Genomic DNA, 26,139 nt, shown 5'->3' with positions numbered 1-26,139 from the left:
TTCACAAATAATTGTTTTTTTTTGTGCATTTCTACAAAAATATAAGTAAATGGAAGCCCATTTACATTGTACATTTTGTCAATTCTCTCCATAAATAAACGTTTTCTTTTACTTTGCACATGAAAGGCATATTTTACATAATTCAACAGGGTTGTTACTTTCTAGCCAAATATATGGATTTCCAGGTTGAGAACTAAATATATAAATTTTGGGGTTTGAGTTGTTATTTTAAAAGTTCACTTTATGCACAGATAAGCTTATTCGGACTGGACCTACAGTTTAAATAGGGATTCAAACCAATGTGCAATGTGCCTCCACTGGGTATCGAACCTGGGACCCCTTGATTACAAGGCGACTACGTTAGCACTACGCCATCAGGGAGGCCTGGATAAATTTTGGACATTGGCAGTTATGATTGCAGAAAAAATCTTAGTTAAATACTGCAATGTGAATTCTGTAAGTGCTTTTAATTTTCAGTAAAAAATTTAAATTTTAGCAGTTTTACATCTTTTCTTCATATTCTGTAGGCTAGCACAAGAATTGCATTTATTATCTTTCAAACTAAATTTCTATTATCAGATTACATTTTTAAAGTCTTTACACATGATTTAGATAATTTTTAGTGCACATAAAACCTCAGTCTGTTTATTACATACTTATCAATAGGGGCATGCATATTTAATTTATGACGAAAACACGAAATGTGAAATAACACATTCTAATGTTAATTTTTAATGTTTCTGAAAGGTGCGAGGTGCATTTTCCTACCCTGTTTTGTCACGAAATGAACTGCAAAATGCAAAATAGATTCTTATACATGAAATGTAGAGTTTATTTACTGATGTGACACTTTCTGAAGTTTGAATTATCCTGTGAGTTATGCAATTCACGGAAAATTGATTAATTCTGCTGTAAATATTTGAGAAGCAAGAATGGACCCCTTTATATAGGAATAAACTTAATACTCTGGTAACTACATGAATGTGCTATTAAAAGGGTTATGTTTATTATTGTAATAAGTGCAATTTTTCCGTTTTTTCACCCGTATAACACCAACATTTTATTTTATTTAATGCTTTTGAACCTGAAATTGACTATTTTTGTACCAAAATTTTTCTTTTTTATTTACCAAAAATATGTGCCTCTACTTATCAATTACAATTTGGAAAAAATCCTTCTTCTCAAGTACTGATTATTGTAATTGTTCATTTTACTAATAATGAACAAATCTTTCTTTGCTGACTCATAATTTCTGTTTCAGCAAAAGTATACAGTGTGTCTCATAAGTAATAGTGGAAACTGACACAGGTGAAAGTACACGATAATAGAAGCAAAAAAGCATCAGTAAACATGGGTCCGCAAACGAGCCGTTTTCGAGATAATTGCAAATGTGTGGTTACAAGCCAACACTGACCTCATTGTTTGTAAACATTATCCTAGTTGGTAAAATGCTAATAATGTGTGCGAATGTGTGGTTAGAAGCCGTCACTGATTGCATTTTGTAAACACCAAGTGCTTTACTCCTTGCACGTTCCGAGGTTTGGTCTTTGTTTACAAGACAGAACCTTTCCGAGGGGTGGCATAATCAAACAGGATGGATACAATCAGTACAGATAATTGTACATGCTTGTGACCAATTCCGATATGAACAGGGCGTGTTCGAAAGCATTTTCAACTAGGACGATGTTCACAAACAATGAAGTCAGTGCCAGCTTGTAATCACACATTCGCGATTATCTCGAAAACAGCTCGTTTACAGACCCATGTTTACTGAGACTTTTTTGCTTCTATTATCGTGTACTTTCACCTGTGTCAGTTTGCGCTATTACTTTTGAGAAACCCTGTATGTATTTGTGCATATAACATGGACTACAAACATTTAATTTGAATATATGTTTCCATAAAAACAAGTGACAAAGAAGAAAGAGAGAACTGTTTCAAAAGTGAGATGGCTGCTGAAGTTTGTGCCCGTTATGTTTATGTAAGTGTGTGAGTAAAATATACAGTGGTAAGGTAAAGGTAAAGAAGTTCCCTGCATACAGCAACATGCCATGAAGGCACATTTAGGGGATGTGGGGGTAGAGCCCCACACATTCTCGATCTCTGCATTATGGAGGTGATGTGAACAGCACCATGCTCCAGCCACCTTCACCCTCCTCCCACAAGGATTGGGGAATTGTTTAACCCTTAAATGTTGAGCTTGTTTTCTACAGGAAAGGTTTTAAATAAAAATTATATATCTGAAACTATAAATGCTAAAGTTACATTTTTTTACATTTTTTCAATACACTCTAGGCTACAAGTCTATGGTCGAATTTGAAATTTGAACCTTCGGGCCACCACATAGACAATGTCAGGACATGAGGGAGGGTTCAAAATGGCATCTGCATATTACCTGATATGCATTCCATTCTTTTGGGAAGAATTGTGCACTTGCTGCTGATTCTTTTGGAGGAAACAAAATCATTTCCAATGTAAAAGCTGTACCTTTTTTTTTTTTTGGCAGGAAATTACCACTCCCCCAAATATAGACAGAATCAAATTAAACTTTACTAATCACTAACAGGAAGCCTCAACACTTGTGTAGCACTCAAAACATGTATCTCCAAACATTACCTGAGTCACAGTATGCTACAAAAGTACAAAAAAAAAAAAAAAAAAAAAAAAATGTAAAACTCAAAATATGAAAATTGCGCAGGATCTATAAATTTGTGGCTGCAAATATGAAATTTATGTAGAATGAGAGGAGGAGGTTACAATGATCCTTTCCAGCGATTCTGCAAAAACCTCGATTTGCCAACAATACTCCTGTCTGGTAAGGGGGTAGGATCCAAGCACCCCCAATTTTTCCACCCTGATCAACTCTTTCGCTGTGGGATTTTGGCACGCTGATATAGCTTTCGCTGTGCAGTTTTTGTGAAAATTTTTCAGAATTGCATACATTTGTAAAAAAGTATTCTAAAGTACTGATATGAATTCTACCACTATTCTTTCCCCACACTCCCTATACGCCTTCATGGCGTGGTGCTAAGCACAGGGGAGCACTTTACCTTTTTTTATTCTTTGAATAAAGGGCCATAGCAGGGAGTCCCTCTTGGTGTTAGATTTTCATTGTTAATGAAGTGGATAAAGTGGCATGACCAAGGGTGGTGGTGGTAGGGGGTCGTAACCCTTCCTTTTGGTCTAGTATTCCTGAAAAAAGAGAATGTCAAATGCAGGAAAATGAGGGCTGACTACTACAAAAGTATATGAACCCCAACATCCTCTTTCGAAAATCCTGGGCACACCACTGAGTGGATAAATGATCCTTGTTGCCAATGATGTTTACATACACATGGCGATACACGTTTTTTATTTGTTCAGAACCAAAGTGAGTTATTTCTTTGGTAAACATTTCAATTACCAGACTATAGATGGCACCATGTTTTGATAACGCTTTTCCTTACAGGGCAACTTCGCTCGACATCAGCAGCAATGAGAATATTTTGAATCGACTGCAGTCACTTTCCGTAAGTTACCCATACTGAAAAAAATCGACTAAAGTATTTTGCAGTAGCGAAAGAGTTAAAGCCCACAAAGCCAGACTTTCTGTTAAAATGCCCTTCTAGCTGCTAAATTAAGTACCCAAGTGTTACTCAAATTCTAGCTTTTATTGTAAAAAAAATAAGTTTGGTAGTTTGTTTTCAGAGCACCTTATGATCAGACAGGCTAATCAGAATGGGATGTATAGTTTAAAGTGCAATCTAACCGACCGTGCATTGTGCTTCCACAGGGAATGAAACTTGGCACCCCTTGATTAGAAGCAAACATTACTACTACACCATCAGGAAGGCCCTGCACATGCTAGTTGAAACAGCATTTGTTCATGCATGCATGTGTAATTTGCTTCTTTATGCAGTGTACGTATTTGCAAGAGATGCAATTCAACTGACATTTTTGATTAAGTTTAATTGCATTCGGTGTTTTTCTTCCACAATTCATTCGTCATTCAGTTTTGTGAAGATCAGTGTTTGAAGTGGAAGTAATATACGGGAATGCTCTCTCTCCAATTAAGAAAAGCATCACACAAGCACAGCACACTAAGATAATTTGCCAAAGAATCCCTCAACTAGGAATTTCCACTTCAAAACCTGGTGGAGATGAATTTTTTTTCTTTATATGAAGTTTACAAAGCATGAAAATAAAGCCAATCATAAATATGCTGTGTAAATAAGACATACAATATAAACAACATCCCTTGACATAAAAAATACACATAAATACACACAAGAAGATCTAAGAAAGGCACTCATTAGTACTGTGAAACAACATGATGAGGAAGTGTGTATTACACACTATTGAATACAAAATAAATACGTAAAATAATATTAAAACTTTTCAAACTTACGTGAGTGAGTATATGTTAATCCGGATGACGTTTCGGAGGTAAATACTTCCTCCTTCTTCAGGTCTAACTAGAAATCTAGACACCGGACATGGTGTCGTGTGGAATAGTGTTAAATAGGAATATGGTTGAAGGAATCGGTAAAAAACACTTAAAAATCCTAGATATTAAAATCGTAAAAATTCCTATCCAGGTAAAACATTCTAACAAATACTCATTTCAAAACTAAAAGACTAAAAACCAGGTGGCCACATGGAAGCCGAGGAACTCCCGTCCAGCAGTAAGGTGAAGCGAGTGGGTAACGGTCTACACGCACAGAGTTGCAGATTACCTCCTCCCCCACGGGACTGATTTCCTTCAACCGCAACGACACCCATCCAATGAGAATTCACGTTCTTCCCCTACAACTCTCAAAACTTCGGCGGTGACATGAAAACCCAACTTAGCGTATTTTTTACCGGTATTATCCCATTTTCTAAGGAAATGTATCCACCCTTCTTCCAAATTACCGTTGTCCCTATTGAGCATATTGCCACTTCCCGTGCATGCTGCTTCATATATGTTTCGGTCCAATTTATTATTACTTTTCCTAATAACTTCCCTTTTTATAATTCTATGCTTGCTCTCAATAATGTATTCCTCGAGGCCAGTTTTTGGAACCCCTTGGATTCATATGCAATCCTGCATTCACATACAATTTTGTAGACACCTTTCTGTTCTTCAGGGTCTTCTTTGTTCCCCCTTCCACCTTTCTTATATTCCGTAAAACATTTTTCAATGCTACGGGGGGCTTTCACTCCACATTTCACACCGTATCCTCTCATTGTTTTTTTCTATTTTTTCCAGAAATTCCTTTGTAGTAGGGAATACTGACAAAGCATGTCCCCTATCCTGTTCCTCCTTTTTAACATGACTATCAGCAATATTAATCAGTTCCTTCCCTACAATTCTCCTCACTTTTCTTGCAATCCCATCCATCTCCAAGATCGTATACCAATTCTTTAAACCCACTTGCCTTATCTAAGCCATTTCTTTCTCCTTCTCATTTTTGTCATTACACAATCTCTCACCCTGATGTAGAAATTAAGGTAAACATTATATTTGACTCTACACGAGTGTTCGGAACTCTTGTTAAGGTACAGATTACCCACTAGAGGCTTATGAAATACACCGGTTATTATTCGGTTATCAGTTTTTGTTATGCTCAAATCTAGAAAATTGATCTTGTCGATTAGGTCTTTCCTAGTAAAATTAATCCTTTCCTCCTGTTTTCCCAATTCGGTAAAAACAAGGTCTAGGTCACTTTCTTTCCCGATGATGAGAATGCCATCGACATATCTGCCGTAGAACTTTATCCACCCTCCCCAACTAAGTCTAAAGCAGCTTTTTCAAGTGGCCTGAGATCAGGTTGCCCATGGCCAATCCTTCTTTCTGTTTAAAGATCTTCTCATTAACGTAAAAGTAATTATAACTGATTAAAAGGAAACACTACATAACATATTCCCATGCCAACAAAATTTCTACCCCTTTCTCCAACAACCACCTCTGAAGGCAGTCACCCGCTTTATCTCTTGGGACACTGGGGTACAAATTTCTTACGACAAAACAACTGATTATATCGCTATCCTCAATTTTCAATCCTTCAATGGATTTTTAACCTCGACTGAATTTTTAATGGTGAATTGGGTAATCACTCCGATTTTTCCCATTCTTTTTATCAGTTCCTTAGCCAATCCGTATCCTGGGTGTTCGTATGTAGGAATAATGGGCCTAAGAGGAACACCAACATTGTGAGTCTTTGGAATGCCAAATGCGGTAGGGATATTCCCTTCTTTAACCTTTTTCAGGAGTGTCTTTTTTTCACCACTTCCCAGAGTAATACTTGTTTCTATACCTTTCTTAATTTCCCTTTTTATCCTGTTAATTGGGTGCACCGAAATTTCCTCATAATTGTCATTTCTAAAACTATTTTCCAACTTATCACGGTATTCTTCCCTCTCCATGGTCACCATTTTATTTTGTCAGATCTAATCAAAAATACATTGTTCCTCTTAACCCATTTTTTCGCAATATGTAAATTTTCCCAAAACTTATTTTAATTTATCCATTTTATATTCACACTCTGGGTTTGATGGTCCCCCTTAATGTTAATATGCATTTGTTCGTCCAATAAATCCCACATCTTTTGTCTAACTTCTCTTCGATCCTCATTTTCATCCAACTTCCCTACAATTTTATCAGTGGCAATAATAAACTCCTCTTTCTCAAAGTTTTCCCCTCTGACGCAAATTTATGCCCTTTACCCATTATCTCCATTAAGGTCGTTTGGGGTTCGTGTTTAGTCAAATTCAAAACGGTCTCATTTGTCATATCACTCATTACACGTTTTTCCTTTTTTCCGGTGGTCCCTTTATTTATCCCCAATTTTGCCATTTTCCTACCGATAGTATCATAATCTCTATCCCTTGCCATATCGACAGCCTTAAAATGCCATTCTTCAATGCGTCTCCATGTCACTTCGTCCAGTTTCTTCCCGATTTCTAGATGCAACCCATAACAATTGCGGTTAAGGCATTCAACTTGCCCATACGCTTCTCTAATACACTTTCCTAACATCTTAAATTGTAATTCCTTTTTTTTCCCTACCATTGGTACTAAAAGATTGGTACCCCCATTTCAGGAAATTGGGCAATACCCCAGCTTTTTTGCATTGTTTGAGAAACCCGATCCTAATTAACGATTTATTAAGCTTAATCCTCAGTCATTCAAACAAACACACCTTTCTCCCCATATCAGAGATTAACAACATGATGAGGAAGTACGTATAATTGGTGATTTACCAGCCCCGGACACAACATCTAAAACTAACAGTAAAGCTGTAATGTGAAACCAATCTCTTCTCTCTTTTGTCCTTTATCAAAAAGAATAAAAAATAGTAAACAAAATTTAAGGTGTTCCTCTTAGGCCCATTATTCCTACACACGAACACCCTGAAGGAGGTGGAAGACCTGAAGGAGGAGGAAGTATTTACCTCCGAAACGTCGTCTGGATTAACATATACTCACTCACATAAGTTTGAAAAGTTTTGATACTATTTTACGTATTTATTTTGTAGTACTGTGGAAACATTGCCAACAAATAACATAACAGAACAGCATGGGTTGGGCAAGGCACTTTCCCCTCCTCCCACATTCGTCAAGAAGTATATACATTATACATAAAAATTATGCAACAACACAACGAGTTCCAATGAGGATGGTGGCAGTAGCCACCAACATTAATGGAACATATTAAAAACAGAGGAGCGAATTGACAATACCGGATCCCTCCCCGATTTTTGTAATATTTCACATACTCACTAATTGAGGCCTCCTAATCATGAATTTGAAGTTAAAATTTGAGGTCAGATGTAGAAATTGCAAAATAAGCGATATTGAGTGGTCCGCGATTGGAACAGAAACCCTGGATTTCTCCACGAAAACAATGGTTATTTCAATATTTTACGTTTTAGAACAAAATTTTAACTGTTTGCCTAACCGAACCAAACCTTACCGTGAATGGTTTGTGGGGCTATGCATGAATAGTTTTTGGGGCTATGCGTGAATGGTTTGTGGGGGACCTTAAAAAATGTGTTTCGTAGCACTTGAGCGACAAATTTTAACTAAACAATCATGATCAAGTGTCCTAAATTATTGCCTATGCGAAATATGAACGAATGCCCCGTATTATTAATATGTACACAACTAAAAGTTACGAAAGGAAGAACTTTATTTCCTACCTTCAAAGTCGCCATCTTCATTACACCACGCAGATACGTTGAACAAACATGGTTTCCATGCTTGTATACGGAGAACGATCGCGTTAATTGAAAAGCTTATTTTACAACTTCTACAGGTCAATTAACAATTTCAGCATGTCACCCCCACATGTTAACCTCAGATACTTCATCTGGACTACGTATTTCGTGAGTATAAGAACTAGGATAGAAATTAGTCTGCAGTCCGGGGTGTACTATGTGGAAGTGAGGTTGACTATTGGGTGCACTACGTGGAAGGAGCACCCCTTACACCCCGAAACCATGAGTGCTAAGTTTCTCTGTAATTATAAAAATAATATTGTCCATCTTGGCCTCCCTACACACAAAAAAATATATATATATGAAGTTGGCAGCCCTGCTCCACAGAAGTTATGTTGGAAATTAATATTATATCTTGGGTTGAAGATGATTGTTCACAGCATTGAGCACACAAGCAAGTGGCGAAACAGAACATGATGTAGTTGGCAGAAATAGTTGGCTAACAAATCTGGAGCATTTCTAGCCGGATACCTAGTTCAGAAACCACAAAATTGTTCTGGTAAGCAATCTAGCTCTGTTGCTAAGGGACATAATAATAGCCTGTGGTGCAACAGCCCATTGAGGGCCTGGGCTTACATACCAACTGCCGGCCTCACTCCCACAGCCTAAGCAGAGATGGGTGATCATACAACCAGTTACGGAGTGATGTGTGGTCAGCAGGACGAACCCCCAGTCGTCGTAGTAGGTTTTCATGACAGGGTTATGCTACTCACACAGGCCGAGATCTCAAGAGAAGTTGTTACGCTTCGCCTAGGAGACACGAACCTGTGAGCATCCCGTAGCTGGAGCCCCAAGCATGATGCCTAGACTGGACGGCCACATTGCGAGACTGCCGAAGGACTTGACAGTAACCAAATAGGGGACTCAACAAAATAACCCAAGTTCAAATCCTTACCTTTCTTCATCAACTTTTGAATCTGCTTCACACTGACTGTTGAAAACCTCATGATGCTCTGAATATGCTTGAGAAATTTCACCCTCCACCAAGTGTTTCTTCGGTGCATCTGGCATCTCTGAAACTTTCTGCTGATGTGGGTCAACTGGACCTTGATCTCCATTGTCACTACCAGCAACAGATTCTGAAATACTATTGCTGTCAATGTTGTCCACTTTGTTGCCCCACGAATTAACAACTCCAACACAAGAATCCATGCATTCGGCAGCTTTGATCAAGCTGTTGTGAGTTGAACCGCTCGGAATTTCATTCCTAGCTGCAATTCCTTTCACACTCCAGCTACAAGGTTCAGGGCTCCCACTGGGACTGCTATAGTTCATCCTAATATCTTCCCTTTCAGATTTCACAGAATAGAAATTTACTTCTGGTCTACTACCACCTGGCACCACAGCTTCTGTTAACTGTACACAAGGTGAAAGGAGTGACATTTCTGAAACCTGAAAATAAATACACACAATTATTATAGTCTGAATTAAAATATGCCTTGAAATAAATAAATTCAATTAGTGATAGGGCTTTAATTACTTGGAAAATGCAGGTTCCTATTTATTGAGCCAAACCCAATTCCCCGAATATTCGGAGAATATTGTGCTTCAGCATGATCTTCAAATACACTGTGAAAAATTCACACTCACTGCATATGCAACATTATAATTCCCTGACTCATTTCAAGTGTTCCCCTCCGCATCAACACACAGAATGTGATTCAAAAAGAAATATAATCAAGGGGATCAGGTTCAATACCCAGTGGAGGGACATAGTGGTTTGGATCCCACTTTGAACTGCAGGTCCAGTCCCAATAATCCTATATGTGGATAAGTGGACTCAAAACACAATTAAAACAAAACAAACACATTCAAAAAAAAAAAAATCAACACTTTCTAATTGTTGTTTCATCCATCATAATTAACTTACGCAAGCATGAGTTGAAAATAACTTACAGAGTAACTAATAAAGCTTATTCTCTTCTTTTTATCCTGTGGTCTCCCTGATGGTGTAGTGGTAATGTAATCTCCTTCTAATCAGTACCCCTGGAGGCATGAAATGGTTCAGATCTCACTTTCACCCTTAAACACTGAGACCCGTTTTACACCTTAAGGCCTGAAAGCTCACGGCATTTTCAGCGGGAAGCTTAAAATTGCACAATGTTTTAAAAAAATATATATCTCGGTAACTACAAATGCTAGTTACAAATAATAAATCACTCTTTCAGTAGTCTAGGCTACATGCCTATGGTCAAAAAAGTTAATACTACTATATAAACTGACAATCCAGAAAAGTCAATATCAACAAGAAAATAAAATACAATAGCATGCTGTACTGTAGCCTTTATGTTTACTTTGTATTGATTGCTTGGTTTGCTTTATTTTACTTCCCTTTTTGTGCCCCTTTTGGCTAATTTGTGAAGATGGCGATGAGTGATGATGTGATGAAATTGATGAATGGACACTCATAAACATCCATACCCAGGCTGGGATTCAAACCTGGGACCCCTTGTTTACTTTGTAATTCATACATGTTAATTACAGGAAGAATACAAATTAATCAGATTTCATAATTTTCATCATATGGGGCAATATAAATTGTCTTTTGTAATTGCAAGGTCTATGCAGTGAGCGTTTACATTGAATAGGCAATGACCTCAGCATTTACTGCAAAGAAATATTGTGCTTTCCCCCAGTTGAAAGTTCAACCCTGACATTTGGCAAGTCTTGTGACGACTACGTAAAAATGTCATGAATCACAATTGACAATATGTTACATAAGTGGAAAAACAATGTGACATATATTTCACATCTCAGCATTAGCAACCTCACCTAAATATGACACGTATGTCACCTCTCAACATTTAAGGGTTAAACTGTAGGTCCAGTCCAATTTGCCTATCTGTGAATAAAATGGACTGCAGTTCATCGTAATGCCAGAAGACTAGTGGTCGCAAAATGGCTGCATCTCAGATTGAGACAGCTTTCTGTGTTGCAGAATATGCAAGAACAGAGTCTGTAATGGCCAAGTTCTTGAAACACACCTTGTAAAGCTTAACATGAAGACATTCCCTCAACAAGTTGTGGAATACCAGTTTGAGCATTGACTCAATGTGTCAATTTCTGGGCACTGCTCTTTACTCCATAAATGCAGTCAGTCTTCTGGAATATCTTCACCCAATCATAGATGGATTGCTTGTTAGGCGGTGGCTTGTAAAATGGAACTGGGCAGGAGGCACTGTTGACTCTGTTCTTGCAAATTCCATAACACAGAAAGTTTCTCAATCTGAGATGAAGCCAGCTAGAAACCACTGGTCTCCTGGTGTTACGGCAATGAACTACATCCCCCCCTCTCCCCCAAAAAAGAACCCACGATGAGTTGCTCCATTGATATATGCAACTCAAGGTCACATAAGTTAATTATGTTGACTGAAACAACAATTAGAACGTGTCAATTCCTTTTGAATCACAAGAGTTTTCCTCCTGCAGTGATACTCAAAGACAGTAGCGTAGCAGCCACCCTGCAATGTGCTCCTGAAATTTCACAGGTAGTGTCGCTTACAAAATACATCGATTTACGAAACAGAAATCTGGTTCCCAGTAACATCATATGACTACGTCTGCAATAATAAGCAGTGGCGTATTGTCTCAGCCAGAGGGGCCTGGGTAACTTGTCATGTGGGTCCCCTCCGAAATGCAAAATTAACGTACTTGCTTGCAGATGGCCATAGATAGGAAAATATCCCTCATCTCATACCTTTGTAGCTACGCAGTTTGTTGTAAACGTAGTGTAGCTTGTCAATGTCTACAGTTATGAATCCAGTAGAAAGATTCAGTTGCTCATCAGGCGATGCCTTGTTGCTACACAATAAACATCAAACTTGGTAATTCGTGACCTTTCATTTATTTATTTATTTATTTATTGAAAAAATTCCAGATACAGCACAGGTGGCCATTTACACTGAAATTGTCAACAATGAAAAAGTAAAAAAAAAATAATAATAATAATAAGCAAAAAATGAAACATAACAATAATTAAAAGTAACAAAAGAAACACAGAAATGAATAGCAAATTAACAAACAAAAAAAAAAGTAAAAGATGCTTCTAATAGAAGACCAAAAGGCAAACTCGGAGGAAAATATATCAATATTTGATGGGAGGTTATTATATTGTGTGGCAAGTCTGTAAAAGGGAGATCTTATTTGAATTTGTAGTCTAGGTTTTTGTGTATAAAATAAGGTTGTGTTGCATGGTGTGCGCATCGATACTCGAAAGTGGAATTCTTCAAGGAGTGTGTTACCGCTAATATTAATATTACATGTTATATTAAAAATGTAACTTCACAGTAAATATTTTCAAGGGGACTCCCAAGCCTTTTCATATTGACATAAGAAAAGTAAAGAGCTCCCCTGTGCTTTAGCACCATGACATGAAGGCGAACAGGGGGTGTGGTGTTATGAGTTCTTGTTCACGGCCAAAGGTGGGGATGATGTGATCAGCATCATGTCCCTCAGAGTTTCCTCCAGGTACCCACTTTATACGACGCTAGGTTGGTATCGGAGCAGCTTGAACAGGTGGCTTTTACTTGCAGGGGGGCCCCCCCAGAGAACTGTGCTACGCCACTGCTCAAAGATCTCTCTCCTTTCATAAATCTGAGCAACTTCTCTAGGGATCAGTTTGCTCTATGGCTCGCCAGGAAACCTGTTTTTTTTTCAGAAATATACCTGTGAGAAAGTTAAAAGTATAATGTTTTTGACAAGATGCGGAACAATTTTAGTAAATATTTAGTGAATTTCAATTGTATATTTTAATTTATGAAACAAAATTTACTACAGTTAAAAATACATTTATTTCCTTTCCTCAAGCCATCATAGGCACTTACCAAACATTATTAAAAAAAAAACATGGTAACTTGTACTACATAAAGCTCTACAACGTTTTGTTTTTTTTGCAAGTTTTATCAAGCTGTTGACAATTCACGATTAAAATTACCGCCTGAGCACTAGTGTTGCTTCCAATATGGCCGCTCTAAGTAGGATAACTCTTTGTTTACATTCAGCAGTAGTATGAAACAGCAGCGTTTTGAAAATAAAGAAATTGAAATTGACCTAAACTTGAAAAGCTGGCAGGAGAAAATTGCGAACATATCGTTGCAGTTCTTTCTCGATAATATTCACGATTTCATGACCAGGCTATCCTCACTGAAATAGAACATCGTACTGAATGAAGCAGCAACATCAGCATTTCCATTTTATTTTTCTGGTTACATTTGACATTGATTCATTCTAAAATTATTTTCATCTTCTCTCTTAATCGACTTGCACCTGTTCCAAATTTCATACATACATAATACATGAATGCATTGGGTAAGATGCTTCATGACTTTTTGAAAAAGAAAAAAGTTTTATTTATAAAGTACAATTTAAAACTTTACTTTCATGGCAATCTCTTGAAAAATAAAGTGAATCGACTAGTGCATTCTTTGTAATTTCCTTGCCGAATTACAGTGTTATTCCCCATGCCAATCTTCTGTCAATCAATTACGTATCCCCTGATTTATTTACAAATTTCATTTTGTTGATTCCACAGGGTGGAAATACATGAAAACTTTTCATTTGTTCTGACCCATAAAACAATTTAGAGCACAAAAAAACATGAACAGTAGACCTTAATCTCTCGCATATTCCCCATGCTTTAAACAACTTCAACACAAAGTATCCTAGCTAAGACCAGTTCCTGAAAGTCCCACCAGATGGCATATCGGTTAATTTTAATCGCGAATTGTTAAATCCCACAAGTATTCACAGCAAAAAATTACAAAATTTTCTGAAAACTAGGCTGGGTCCACCCAGGCCAACTCTACTTTGAAATGATATTGAATCTAAAAGTACACAAACAAAATAAGAAAAAAAAAAAAGAACTATGTATATCTAGAAAAATATATCAGCATTAACAAATAACAATGGCATTTGCGTCAGTTTAAGAAATATTTACAAAAAGAACATACCTCTTGATCTGATGAGCTCTCATCTTTAAAATCAGCAGATGAAGTTTCAAAGGACTTCAAAACTTTTTCAGATTCATGACAGCACTTTCTGAAAATATCAAAATTTTCTAGCTGACTGTGACAAGCATGGCACATATATTTTGGAAACTCATCATCTTCAGACACCTTAAACAAAGAGAAATGTTACCTTCTTAATGTAATGCTGGTTACTTTCACTACAAGTAAACAGTTTCAATTAAACTGTATGAATTTTTTTTTTTTTAGGACATTATTGATTTCAGCTTGCTGCACTTTTTAATTAGTTGTAACTTTTGTGGATGTAGTGATAGTTGGACATAATTGCAATCATGAAATGTTGGAGAGTTTGGTACAGATAATGAGGTTGTGTTGATGTGCCGAAGTTTAGGATGTTCCTATGAATACTTGCCACAAGCAGTAAGATGTTATACACAGTGCTGCAATACAAAAAGTGAGTACGGTGTTCAGGGTGGTCCTGACTGAAAGACAATTCTCAGGTTGGTACAGAAACTGGAAGGGTTGAGATGTTGTTTTAAGTCCACTTTATGCACAGATAGGCTAATCGGACTGGACCTACAGTTTCAAGTGGGATTGGAACCACTATAGACCTTCGGTGGGTATCACACCTTGCACAGGCAACAACGTTAACACTATGCCATAGGGGAGGACCCACAAACTGGAAGAAATAAGTCCATTATTACTGTATGAGAAAGGGTAGTGCAATTAGCTGTCAGACTGGCAAAGTGTGCATATGATGTTCATCATTATCCAGTCAAAGAGTGGCTATGTACCTAAAAATCAGGCCATGAAGATCTTTTAGCCCCCAACACAAAGTGTACATTACTGCGAGTGGTTTCTCAATTTGTAGAAAGAAATTAAGGAAGATGTGATTTACTGGTAGACCAGTACTTCTCCTGTATAAACACACACTGATAAACTGTGTATAACATCTTGCTACCTGTGATGAGAACTGGTGACTCGCATGGGGATCAGGGAGAGTGTTACCCCTTAATCATGTAAATTCTCAATGGAAATTGGAATTTTAACAAGAATTTGGAAAAGAAAGAGGTTGTGGTGATTTTAACACCCTGTTTTCAAGCCTGCTGCAACTAATGTTACTTGTTTGTCCCTTCTGGCTAACTGGGACAGGCAGAATGAATATTATGTGAAGGGATACTCACAAAGAAACATATACCCAGTTCAAGACTCATCAGATGAAAATTTACCATGATCAAACATCCATACCTGCATAAATTTCAATTCCAATAAATTTAATAAATTTATGCACTGTTGTCAGCCACAGTTTAAAATCGGCAGCGATATGTTAGAGTCAGTCATGTATTTGAATGTATTGCATTGCATTGGATTCATGCTGCTACCAGGAGGCCATCCCCATTCATACGAGGGTGGTTTGAAAAGTTCTCTGAATCACCACCAGATGTCTGTGCTAGGACAACGAGGTTCCCGCATAGTAATAGGCCATCCTTTATTAATAAACACGTGGCGCGTCAGTGTTCTGGGTAGAGATCTGTGGTGCGGACGTCACTTTGTAGTTGTTCCCGTGCAGTGCTTTGTGAAGATGGAAAAAATCGAGATTCGAGCAGTGATTAAGTACTTCGTAAAGAAAGGTATGAAAGCAAAGGAAATTCATGCCGATTTTCTGAACACACTGGGGGACTCTGCTCCTTCATATTCAACTGTTGCAAAGTGGACAAACAAGTTTAAATTTGGTTGGGACAGCTTAGAAGATGATCCACGTAGTGGTCGCCCAAAATGTGCTACTACCCCAGAAATTATTGAAAAGTGCATAAATTGGTCATGGAGGATCGCCGACTGAAAGTGCGTGAAATTGCTGAAGCTATAGGAATGTCATCCGAACGGGCGTATCACATTTTAACACTTGAATTGGATATGAGAAAATTATCTGCAAGATGGGTGCCGCGACTTTTAACAAAGGACCATAAACGCATCAGAGTGGACATTTCCGAACAATGTTTGACTCGTTTCAAGAGAAACCAAACAGATTTTTTGTGCCGGTTTGTGACGACAGATGAAACGTGGGTCCACTACTATACCCCAGAGACAAAACAACAGTCAAAGCAGTGGAAACATGTTGATTCACCACCACCAAAGAAAGCAAAGGCAATACGGTCGGCCGGAAAGGTAATGGCGTCAGTGTTTTGGGATGCGAAAGGGATTCTGTTGATCGATTATCTTCCCACTGGTCAAACAATTACAGGACAATACTACGCTAATCTCCTCGACCAACTAAAGCATAAGATACGGAAAAAGAGGCCAGGTTTGGCAAGAAAGAAAATCATCTTGCATCAGGACAATGTGCGCCCTCACACAAGTGTCGTTGCCATGGCAAAAATTCATGAACTTGGTTACGAATTGTTGCCACATCTACCTTATTCGCCTGATTTGGCTCCCTCAGACTTCCATCTTTTCCCCAAACTCAAAAGTTTCCTCGGTGGATGGAGATTCTCTTCAAAGGAAGAACTAATAGCTGAAGTTGACACGTATTTCACAGGCCTGGAGGAATCTAATTTTCGAGATGGGATCAAGGCATTGGAACATCGCTGGACCAAGTGCATTATAGCTCTTTTCAGTTCTTACGTCGTGTGCTCTAGAAGCTGGCAGGGGAAGTGGGGAGCGGGGAACATGCCGCTGACCAACCAGAGAACAGACCACCTAGCGGTGGAGCCGAGAGTTACGCAGTTGCGGGAGGAAGCTGCAGCGCTAACTTCGTTCTGCACGTTGCTGTGTTGCCAATTCACCGCGTTGTTGATGGTGTTTTGCCCCAGTGTTGATTCCTGTTTGTTATGAGCGGAATGTAGGAATAACATACGTATGAGTAATTGTTGTCGCGTCGTGTATTGCCTAACTGCATTGTTTCTTCGATAAACGTGTATGTGGCATGTGATGTGACGTTTATTTGTACTCTCGTTGTTCCATAGGGAGCTTTGCGCTTATTAACGCAGTAAGTATCGTATGATGGCGAAGAGGAAAGAGGTAGTTTGTAGCCAAGGCAGGAAACTTGTGGAGTGAGTACGCGAACTGTGCAGCGTATTGTTAGGGAAGACAAAGACAGTCTTGAGGCGTCGGGTTCAACGTAATTTGAATCACCGCGCAAACTAATCAAAAGGAACAGTATCACAAAGGCAATCGACGTTTGCGATAAAGATATAATAAGAATAATTATCCTCGGGTATTATGTAAAGGGTGAATATCCAACACTGAACAAGTTTTCGTTGATTTGCATACACAAATAAGCTTTCAGTGGGGAGTTTCGTCGTTGTGGAGGATACTGAAGTATATGGGGTTCAAGTACAAAAAGAGCAATGACGGTAGACGATTTCTGATGGAGAGAGCCGATATAGTTACTGCCAGAGTAACGTTTTTGCGAAAAATGCATCTTCTAAAAAATAAGGAACCTTTGCCCTATAGGTATTTCATTTAGATGAAACGTACGTACATACATCAGAATTACGCTCCAACGAAAATCTGGCAAAATAAAGAGGGTACAGGCGGTTTAAAACTGCCCGTGGGTAAGGGTGGAAGCAATATTGTTTGTCACGTCGGTTCCAGTCACACTGGTTTTCTACAGAAATGTAAATTAGTTTTCAGTGGTTTTTTGCAGTTTTTAGATACGCTTGACGAAAGGAACATCAAAGATGCAGTGATTGTAATGGTCAATGCTAGCTACCATTCGGTACAGTTCGAAAGAATTCCTACAACGTATACACTTGATATCATACACTTATCGGTATTCTACTGACCACAAGATGGGGATAATATGCATTCTCAGGCCATACGCGAACAATGGGACGTCTGTATTTCATGGTTCTTTCGATTTCAACTCATCTTTCCCGCTACTCTGGCAACGCTGCAGTCTCTCTCTCTAACCGGCCTCTCTCGTTGCGCTGGATAGGTCGTTTCCCCGCTCTCCACTTCCCCTGCCAGCTTCTAGAGTGCACGCCGTAACAACTGAAAACAGCTATAGTGTACAGGGAGACTACATTGAAAAATAAAAAAAAAAATCACTGTTGTAAGTCGTTTCTTTCTATTCCATTCAGAGAACTTTTCAATCCACCCTCGTACAATCTTGTATACATTCATAACTTAAATATTTAAAGAACACATGTTGTTGTTGGATTCATGGCTTTCATAGCCCATATTTGCAAATATACACACATACATGATACATAAATGATGATGGCTAATGTGAAAAAGGGGCTTGCACCTGAAATATTTAATTTTTTTCTACACCTGGTTACATGTACAATATATTCCAAGTTTGCACTGATATGAGGTGACTTCGGCACTTGGGATAGCAACTGATTATGGCTTCAAAACATCATGTACCCCCCCCCCCCCCCCCATCTCCCCAGACACCAAAATGCATAAATGTCAGTGTTGTTGTTTCAGTACAGACGAAAGAATTTAACTATTTCATGGAAGTGATCATTTAGCACGAAACCTACATTTTATTTATCTGTCTCCACATGTGCAAATACTTGAATCCTCTATGAAGTTTCACTTCGAAAATTCACAATTTGCATCTAACATTATAGCAGATCAGTCCTCACTTTCAAAATTAAATAGACAGAACAAAGATGATAAATAAACACATACAAACTGGAAAAGGGTATTATGGTGATCATAAATCCCCTTTCAGTCTTAATTTTCTTTAAAAAAATAAGTAATTTAAATTATTTTGGCCACTTTCTTACCAATTTACACATTCAAAATACTTTTTCACCAGCCTAACCTCCATTAAAAACTTTTTGGTTGGGCCGGCCTATGCATGCAAGCACACACGTGCACACACAAACACACATGTGCACACACAAATACACACACACACACACAGACACACAGGGAATTTTAAGAAAGCACTCTGAAAACAATAAGCACTTGAAAGAAAGGTCTCGAGTTCAAATTCCGAGTACAAAATGAATGTTTATAACTTTCCTGATCACTACCATTAGTTTGTTAGTCATTTTTATTGTCACATCGGAATAAAAGTTTAAAAACCAGAAAAGTAACATGAAATGGCAAAAATGTAAATTAGCATAGGGAGAAAACAGATAAGAGGTTTTGTGTACGTAATTTCACCCTTGTACAGTTTTTCACTGTAGGCCTACTTTGAGAAAGTACAATACCCCAACCCCCACCCCGCAACGAATATACAAATTTCATATTGTTAGGCTTTTCAAAATTTATTGATAAGTTCTCGTACTTGCGTACTAAAATGAAATTTCTTTCCTTATTGGGGGAAAAGGGACTGTTTCCAATAATTCGTCTGCCCACAACATACTGACTTTCTAATTTCATAAATAATAAGACTTGAAGCGATATGCTATTATACATAAATACAGGGTGTTTCGTAAGTTCGTTTACAACGCTTGGGAGGTGATTGTACGAGTGAAAATAAGGTGGAAAGTTCATGTAACGAAATTCCGGAAAAGGCTTTGTTGCCGAGTTATTGACGTTTGAAAACGTGGGAAAATGATTTTCCGAAGTGAATAATGGCAAAACGAGTGGAGAGAAGTTTTTACGTCATGGTGCCCTTCGCTCAAAAAATTTTCTTTGTTTTTTGGTGCCATTCAACACATGCCAATTTTCGTCGATACCAGCTCACGCAGAACGCACACCCACCCCACTCCCGTCAACATCTTCGTTCGCGTCCTTTGGGGAATCCCTTGCACCGACATTGCACAACATTGCCGCGTGATTTTTTGACAAGAGTGTACCAAATTTCTTAGTGGACCGCCCAACACCGACGACTTCTCTCCACCCGTTTTGCCATTATTCACTACGGAAAATCATTTTCCCACGTTTTCAAACGTCAATAACTCGGACACAGAGTGTTAGTGGATTGTCATGTGAGGCTCGAAGGCTCTGCTTGAGATCAGATTTTACTGTGGAAGCTTTTATGGATGTTATTTTCATGCTAACAACCCTAAGCATGACCTACCTATCCAAACAAGAAAAGCATTTAGAGGCAGTATACCCCTTTGCACCTAACGTCACATGACATAGTAGCAACAGCATTTGGGAAAATAATGTTTTCTCTTAAAAGAATAAGAGAATAACATTGGCACTGTTGAAAAATGCAGCACATCTAACCTGTGGCTGTGAATGTGAGTACATAACATATTTTATTTCAAGTTGATATACCACTAGCATAAAGCTGCATTGCTCATATATTACGATAGAAGTTGCATATTGTAATGAAACCCTTCTCGTACGGTTTTGAAATATATTCCCCAATACAAACTAGTCAAATAAATTACATAAACTTCACAACATTCGAAGTGCAAAAATTGTGGTGTTTACATTAAATTACCATATTATAATTATATTTCATTGACACCTCTTTGATTGTAAAATATTTATTGTGAAATTTACTTTGAAGTCCATGAAACAATTCATAATTTATATATCATTACAACACTAGCAGATTTATTTACTGTGGTACTACACACGGCACAGTCTGCTTGCTACAGGCTACAGACAACAAACCAGTAGGAAATTTAGACATACGAAGTATTTATTTAAAACAATAATAGTTAGTAGACTCTTCACTCGACAAATAAAATATTCGCCCCAATCATTTATATAGCTGTATTGGTCGAATCTTTTTCTTTTTTAAGCTGCCTTGAATAAACAGTCAAACATATATTGTCTTTCTTCTTCTACTTCCTACTTCAGCTGGCCAGTGTGCTCCTCAATTCTGATGGTATTTCTTTGGTATTAAGGATGGATTTAGGGACGGTTCTGTCGGGAACTGAATAAGAGTAAGCTCTCACGCGATCGTTAAGTAAGGAAGTTAGAAGTCGATCACGAAGTGAGGACGTACCTAACTGCCGTGTGAGACTGCCTTTAGTATTATTTACCAGAGATTTATGATTGGAAATGTAGCTTAAGCGAGCATCCATGCTTTGCAGCAAGCAGCCATTCTTTTTTTAAGATTATCCTCAAATACATACTGCCTACAATTATTTTTTTTCAAGGCTCAAAAGAGGTTTGGTTACACAATAAGGACATTTATGGGGCCAAGTTCCGATTGTTTAATTCTGAATTTATCATGTAGCAAGGACATTACATTGTTCAATTTCAAATTATGTATGTTATCACATAGTTCAGAATCTTAGTAATTACTTACTGCATATTTTCTCGAGAACAACTTTTCCCTGTCTTTTACTCCTACATGATCCTTTGTTTGCAAAGCACCATTTGTTTACTGTCATCTTGGATACAGACTGCTGCTACCATCTATTTCACGTGTGTCGGGGTGCAAAAGGGTAATTCGTCGCTAACTGCTTCCGTTGTTACATTTCAAATCATAATTTCTCTGATGAATAATATTTAGTGAATGTTTTAACTGTAGTAATTAGTTTCACCAAGCTTTGAACTTGCTCTCACACTTGTTTCCAATATTGTAAAGCACTTCTAAGTACTCCTATAACACTTGCAAAAAATATTAAACATTCAGAACTGTTACATATTTATGAACATTTTTTTAGGTATGATTGCACAATATAGAGAATGTCTATAATTCCTTTCATACTTACTAAATATGCAGTTCTGATAACGTATCTAGAGTTCAGATGTGGGGGTCACATGTAAAAATTGTACACTTACGTCTATATATGTTGGAAAATTACATTTTCCATTACCGCTATCGTTTTCCATGTTTGATGATATGAACAAGTGACGTTCGGCATTTCTTGTTCTCTCTACAGCATTGCCACACTGTTCCTTCGTTACTTGCAGATCATTAGTTGTTGCTTTGTTGAAGCATGGCATTGCGGACTTTGATTAGAGGTAGGTTTGGGAACAGTGTTCAAGAATTCTTCTAGAAACATGGCGTTTTGCGGAGTGAGGAAGCTCATGCTACAACACTTATATTTTGTGAAAATATGTGGTCATTGGGAAAAGATTTAACTGATAATCCCACGAAACTATTCTCGGTAAGGTTAGGGTAAGAAAGTATCTTGATTTTTGTTAATATTTGGTAGATTAACTAATTTTGGCCTTCTGGTCGGTATATTATGAACAGGTAGCTGCACAAAACATGCACGGGTAGCCCACAAACAATTGATGGATAGTCCCACGAACCATTTCCGGTTAGGTTAGGTTAGGCAAGCTTAGTTAAAATTTGGTTCGTAAAACAATAGATTCAGCTTTAAAAAAAAAAATCGCAACTTACATCAGCTCCTTTCGCGATTTCCAGACGTGACCCCCGAATTTTAACAACAGATTCGTGATTAGAAGGCCAAATTTGGAGCAATTACAGAATACCGGGAGTATCTCCTATTGCTTTCAAATTTGGCATACTCACTAATTTTGGCATCCTAATCATGAATCTACAGTTAAAAATTGGCGGTCACGTCTAGAAAATGTGAAAGAAGTAGAAATAAGGGGATCTGTGAAAGAAGTAAACACTGGTGATTTATGACGGAAACAACAATTTACAACAATGATTAGCGTTCAAAAACTATGTTTATGAACACCCTGAATTTTAACTATGCTTGCCTAACCTAACCTTACGTGAATAGTTTGTGGGCCTACGTGAATGGTTCATGCGGCAAGTATGTTTTCCAAATTTACTGAAGATGCCATATTGTCATATGTAAGGCAACGCTCCATGGAACGGATAGCAAACTTCACTTGTTAACATCATCAAACATGGCGACCATTAGTATCGACAATCATAGTGGTAATGTATGCACGGTATTTCGCATTTTCTAGACGTGATCGCCAATTTTTAACTGCAGATTCGTGATTTTGAGGTCAAAATTAGTGAGTATACCAAATTTGAAAGCAATCGGTGATACTCCTGGTATTCTGTAATTATACCCCAAATTTAGTTAGTATACCAAATATTAACGAAATTGGAGACATTCTCTATATTCTGCATTCGCTCCTTATTTTAATACTAAGCGCCATAAACATGACCCACCTAACAATTAAAGTACTTAATTATGTTTCATTAATGCTACCGGCATAATCTAACATCATAAGTATTTACAGACGTAATATCTGCCTGCTCCCTAGCACCAAAAATAGATGGCAATAACAGTTAACGAATGGATGCTCGCAAATGAAGAATAACAAGAGTACACGGAAGGAAAATAATAGGTACTACTTTACTATACCGGAGACACCTATCAATGATCTATTTAGCAACTTTTTACATTGCTAACGTACTATTCTACGGTGCAGAACATTTCTATAGGTGAAATTATGGATTTCTAACGAAAATAATGTATATTTCTTACATACGTTAGCCCCACGAATCATCACGGGGACGAGGTATGCCTACTAGATTAGGTTAGGTTCCATTATCACTCCTTTCGTTCAATTTAGCATATACGGACAACATCGGAATTACAAATTCCATGGCATCTTCCATACCCGGCAACAACTTCACGACGCATCCTCGACACGTCATGTTGTAGCAGCAGCAATAGCGCGTATTGTGTTCTCGTGCAGAAAGCAAATGACAGCAGCAGCAATAGCACGTCGGAAATAGATTTTCGTAGAACCACATGCATTCGCATTAAAATGGATCGAAACTACATTCCCGAACATCAACAACGCTACAGAAAATAATTTGCGTAAGTACTTTCTCCTGTAAATTTGAAGAAATCCGTCTCCGGTATAGTAAAGTGTTACCAAATAATATTCTCCAGAAAATTCAATAAGTCATCACAAAGACTGAAACAAGTGTTAACAGACAGAAATACAAATTGAACCATGTAATAATAATATTAAAAAAAATAATAATAATGCGTGAATACCATGATTATATCTGAATTAAAAAATCTGACCTGGAGCCATGGCATTTCTTCATTACAAGTCTAGCGTCATATAGCATGTTACTGACAAGGCATTTAAACAATAATGCGAAATTATGATTGCAAATGTCATATAATTATAAGTCTCAACAGAGAACCTACTTCTTAGACTTTATTTACCGATTGCATAGATGAAAAATTGAAGCCTTTGCGCTACTTGAGTATTACTTACTATCAAAGATAAACAGTTTAAAATTTTTTTATTTAATTTTCGCTGAATTCCTTCCTCACCAAATATATGCAACTTAAGGTTAACGTCTGCCAAGCAAAGTCTGCAGACTTTCTCTGGCATAACGTTCTTCATTCAACTCGGTAAATGTTATTTATAATCTATGCTTCAAAGTAACATTAACATACAGATCCTGATAGCCTAGAAGAAAATTCGTTTTTTCTTTTTTAAAAGATAATAATTCATTGGCAGCTAACTACAATGTAAGAAAAGTGTTTCCTTCACCCTCATTACTTCTTCTTCTTCGATTTATTCCTTTCCAGCGTATTTCTTTTTGAGAAGATAAAAACACGAATTAAGGTTGTATATGCTTAAGATGTGTCAGCTAGTTAATTACGTTTAGTCTTAGATTCTCAAATATTTATTTCCATCCATCAATGGATTTCACGGGTTCATACAATTTTCTATTTGGCATAGGACAATTTGTAAGACCCAAAGACGAAGAAGCAAGCAGCGTTGCCAAACCGGATTCGCATAATAGTAAAATGCACCTAATGAAACAAACTAAATGACAGGGGTACGGGACAGAATGTTTTGAGTCGAGACGGGATCGGGACGGTATTTTCTTTTAAATTCCGACATTCGGGACGGGAAAAATTCTCAATTTCCCGACAAAGTCGGGTAAGTTTCGGGACGGGACATGTTCGAAATTTCCCGAAGCTCTGAAAATCTAGAATTCTACACGTCATTTTCACCTTAAGTGATTGTTTTTGCATTCATGATACAAAGTACAAACACTAACAATTTCCGATAAGTTCCAGAAATTTATAATGCAGAAAACGTCGAGAATTAAAGACCTTTTAAAATGACCATTCCGTATTTCCCAACTGCTTGGGATCCCGAAAAGTCGGGAAGTCATTTCCCGAAGTCGGGATCTGGACGGGAAATTTTTTCCCGACCCCGGTCCCGACTTTTCGGGATCCGGCACACCCCTATAAATGACTTTTGAGTAGGGGTGTGCGGGAAATAATTTTTTGGTCGGGACGGGAAATTTTATAAATCCCGACATTCGGAACGGGAAAATTTCGCCATTTCCTGGTCGGGAAATTTTCGGGACGGGTTATGTTCGAAATTTCCAGAAGCTCCACAAATCTCGAATTCTACATGTCATTTCCACCTGAAGTGATTGTTTCTGCATTTCTGGAATAAAAACTAACAATATCCGATACGTTCCAGACACTTGTAATGCAGAAAACGTCGAGAATTACTTTTAAAAATGACCATTCTGAATTTCCCGAAGTTTGGACTGGAAATTGTTCCCGACTTTTCGGGATCCCGCACACCCCTACTTTCAAGTACCGTTCGGCGAGCCAGACGACTTCAAGTCGTCTTGAAGTTCTTGGACGTTTAGTGTCCGGCCGCCGGAAGTTGACGTCGCGTCATACAGAGTAAAAGCGTCCGGCCATTCACACGGCTTACAAGCATAAGCGTGCGCAGACTCTCTGATTCGGGGGGCGGGGAAGCCCTGATGAAAGTTCAGTCTGGAGTGGAAAGAGAAACCTAATTTTATCTCACTGTTTAAGTTTTATTGCATTCATAGGTGCATGTATATATATATACCACTGTTTTTGTTTTTTGATGTTTTATTCACTACCACGAGTACTACAAATAACAAATATATTATGGTATATATCGCAATGCACACCGGAGCTGCTTTTGCATAAAACGTCCGAGCAGCCACACTGTTCGCGCGCTCTCGCCTGACTGTAGTGATGGGTCGTTCGTGAACGAACCGTTCCTTTTGAACTACTCCCTCTTGGGAACTGTGAAGTGCTCGCTCCTTCGGAGTGAACGAGCAGTTCCTCTGTGGTAGTTCCTCGTTCCAGGAGTCG

General features: G+C 38.0%; 1 protein-coding gene across 7 annotated transcripts in view; it reads right to left on the bottom strand.

Moving 5' to 3' along the window:
- LOC145992023 (uncharacterized) overlaps positions 1–24,587 on the bottom strand; it is a 30,726-nt gene extending 6,139 nt beyond the window's left edge. Inside the window, exons 1-3 of one of the 7 annotated variants that reach the window (XM_083128049.1) lie at positions 24,533–24,587; positions 14,189–14,276; positions 9,136–9,632 (exon numbers count right to left, since the gene is read on the bottom strand). In XM_083128049.1, coding sequence (XP_082984175.1) covers positions 9,136–9,623 — 488 coding nt within the window. In that variant the 5' untranslated portion in view covers positions 9,624–9,632; positions 14,189–14,276; positions 24,533–24,587. The other 6 variants (XM_083128045.1, XM_083128044.1, XM_083128043.1 and 3 more) reach the window with 6 other exon arrangements.
- Positions 24,588–26,139: the final 1,552 nt, after the last annotated feature.

The sequence above is a fragment of the Lepisma saccharinum genome, chromosome 9 (genome assembly GCF_977018435.1).
Source record: "Lepisma saccharinum chromosome 9, izLepSacc3.1, whole genome shotgun sequence".
Classification (NCBI taxonomy): Eukaryota; Metazoa; Arthropoda; class Insecta; order Zygentoma; family Lepismatidae; genus Lepisma; species Lepisma saccharinum.
This window is presented reverse-complemented; position numbering and strand designations above follow the sequence as displayed.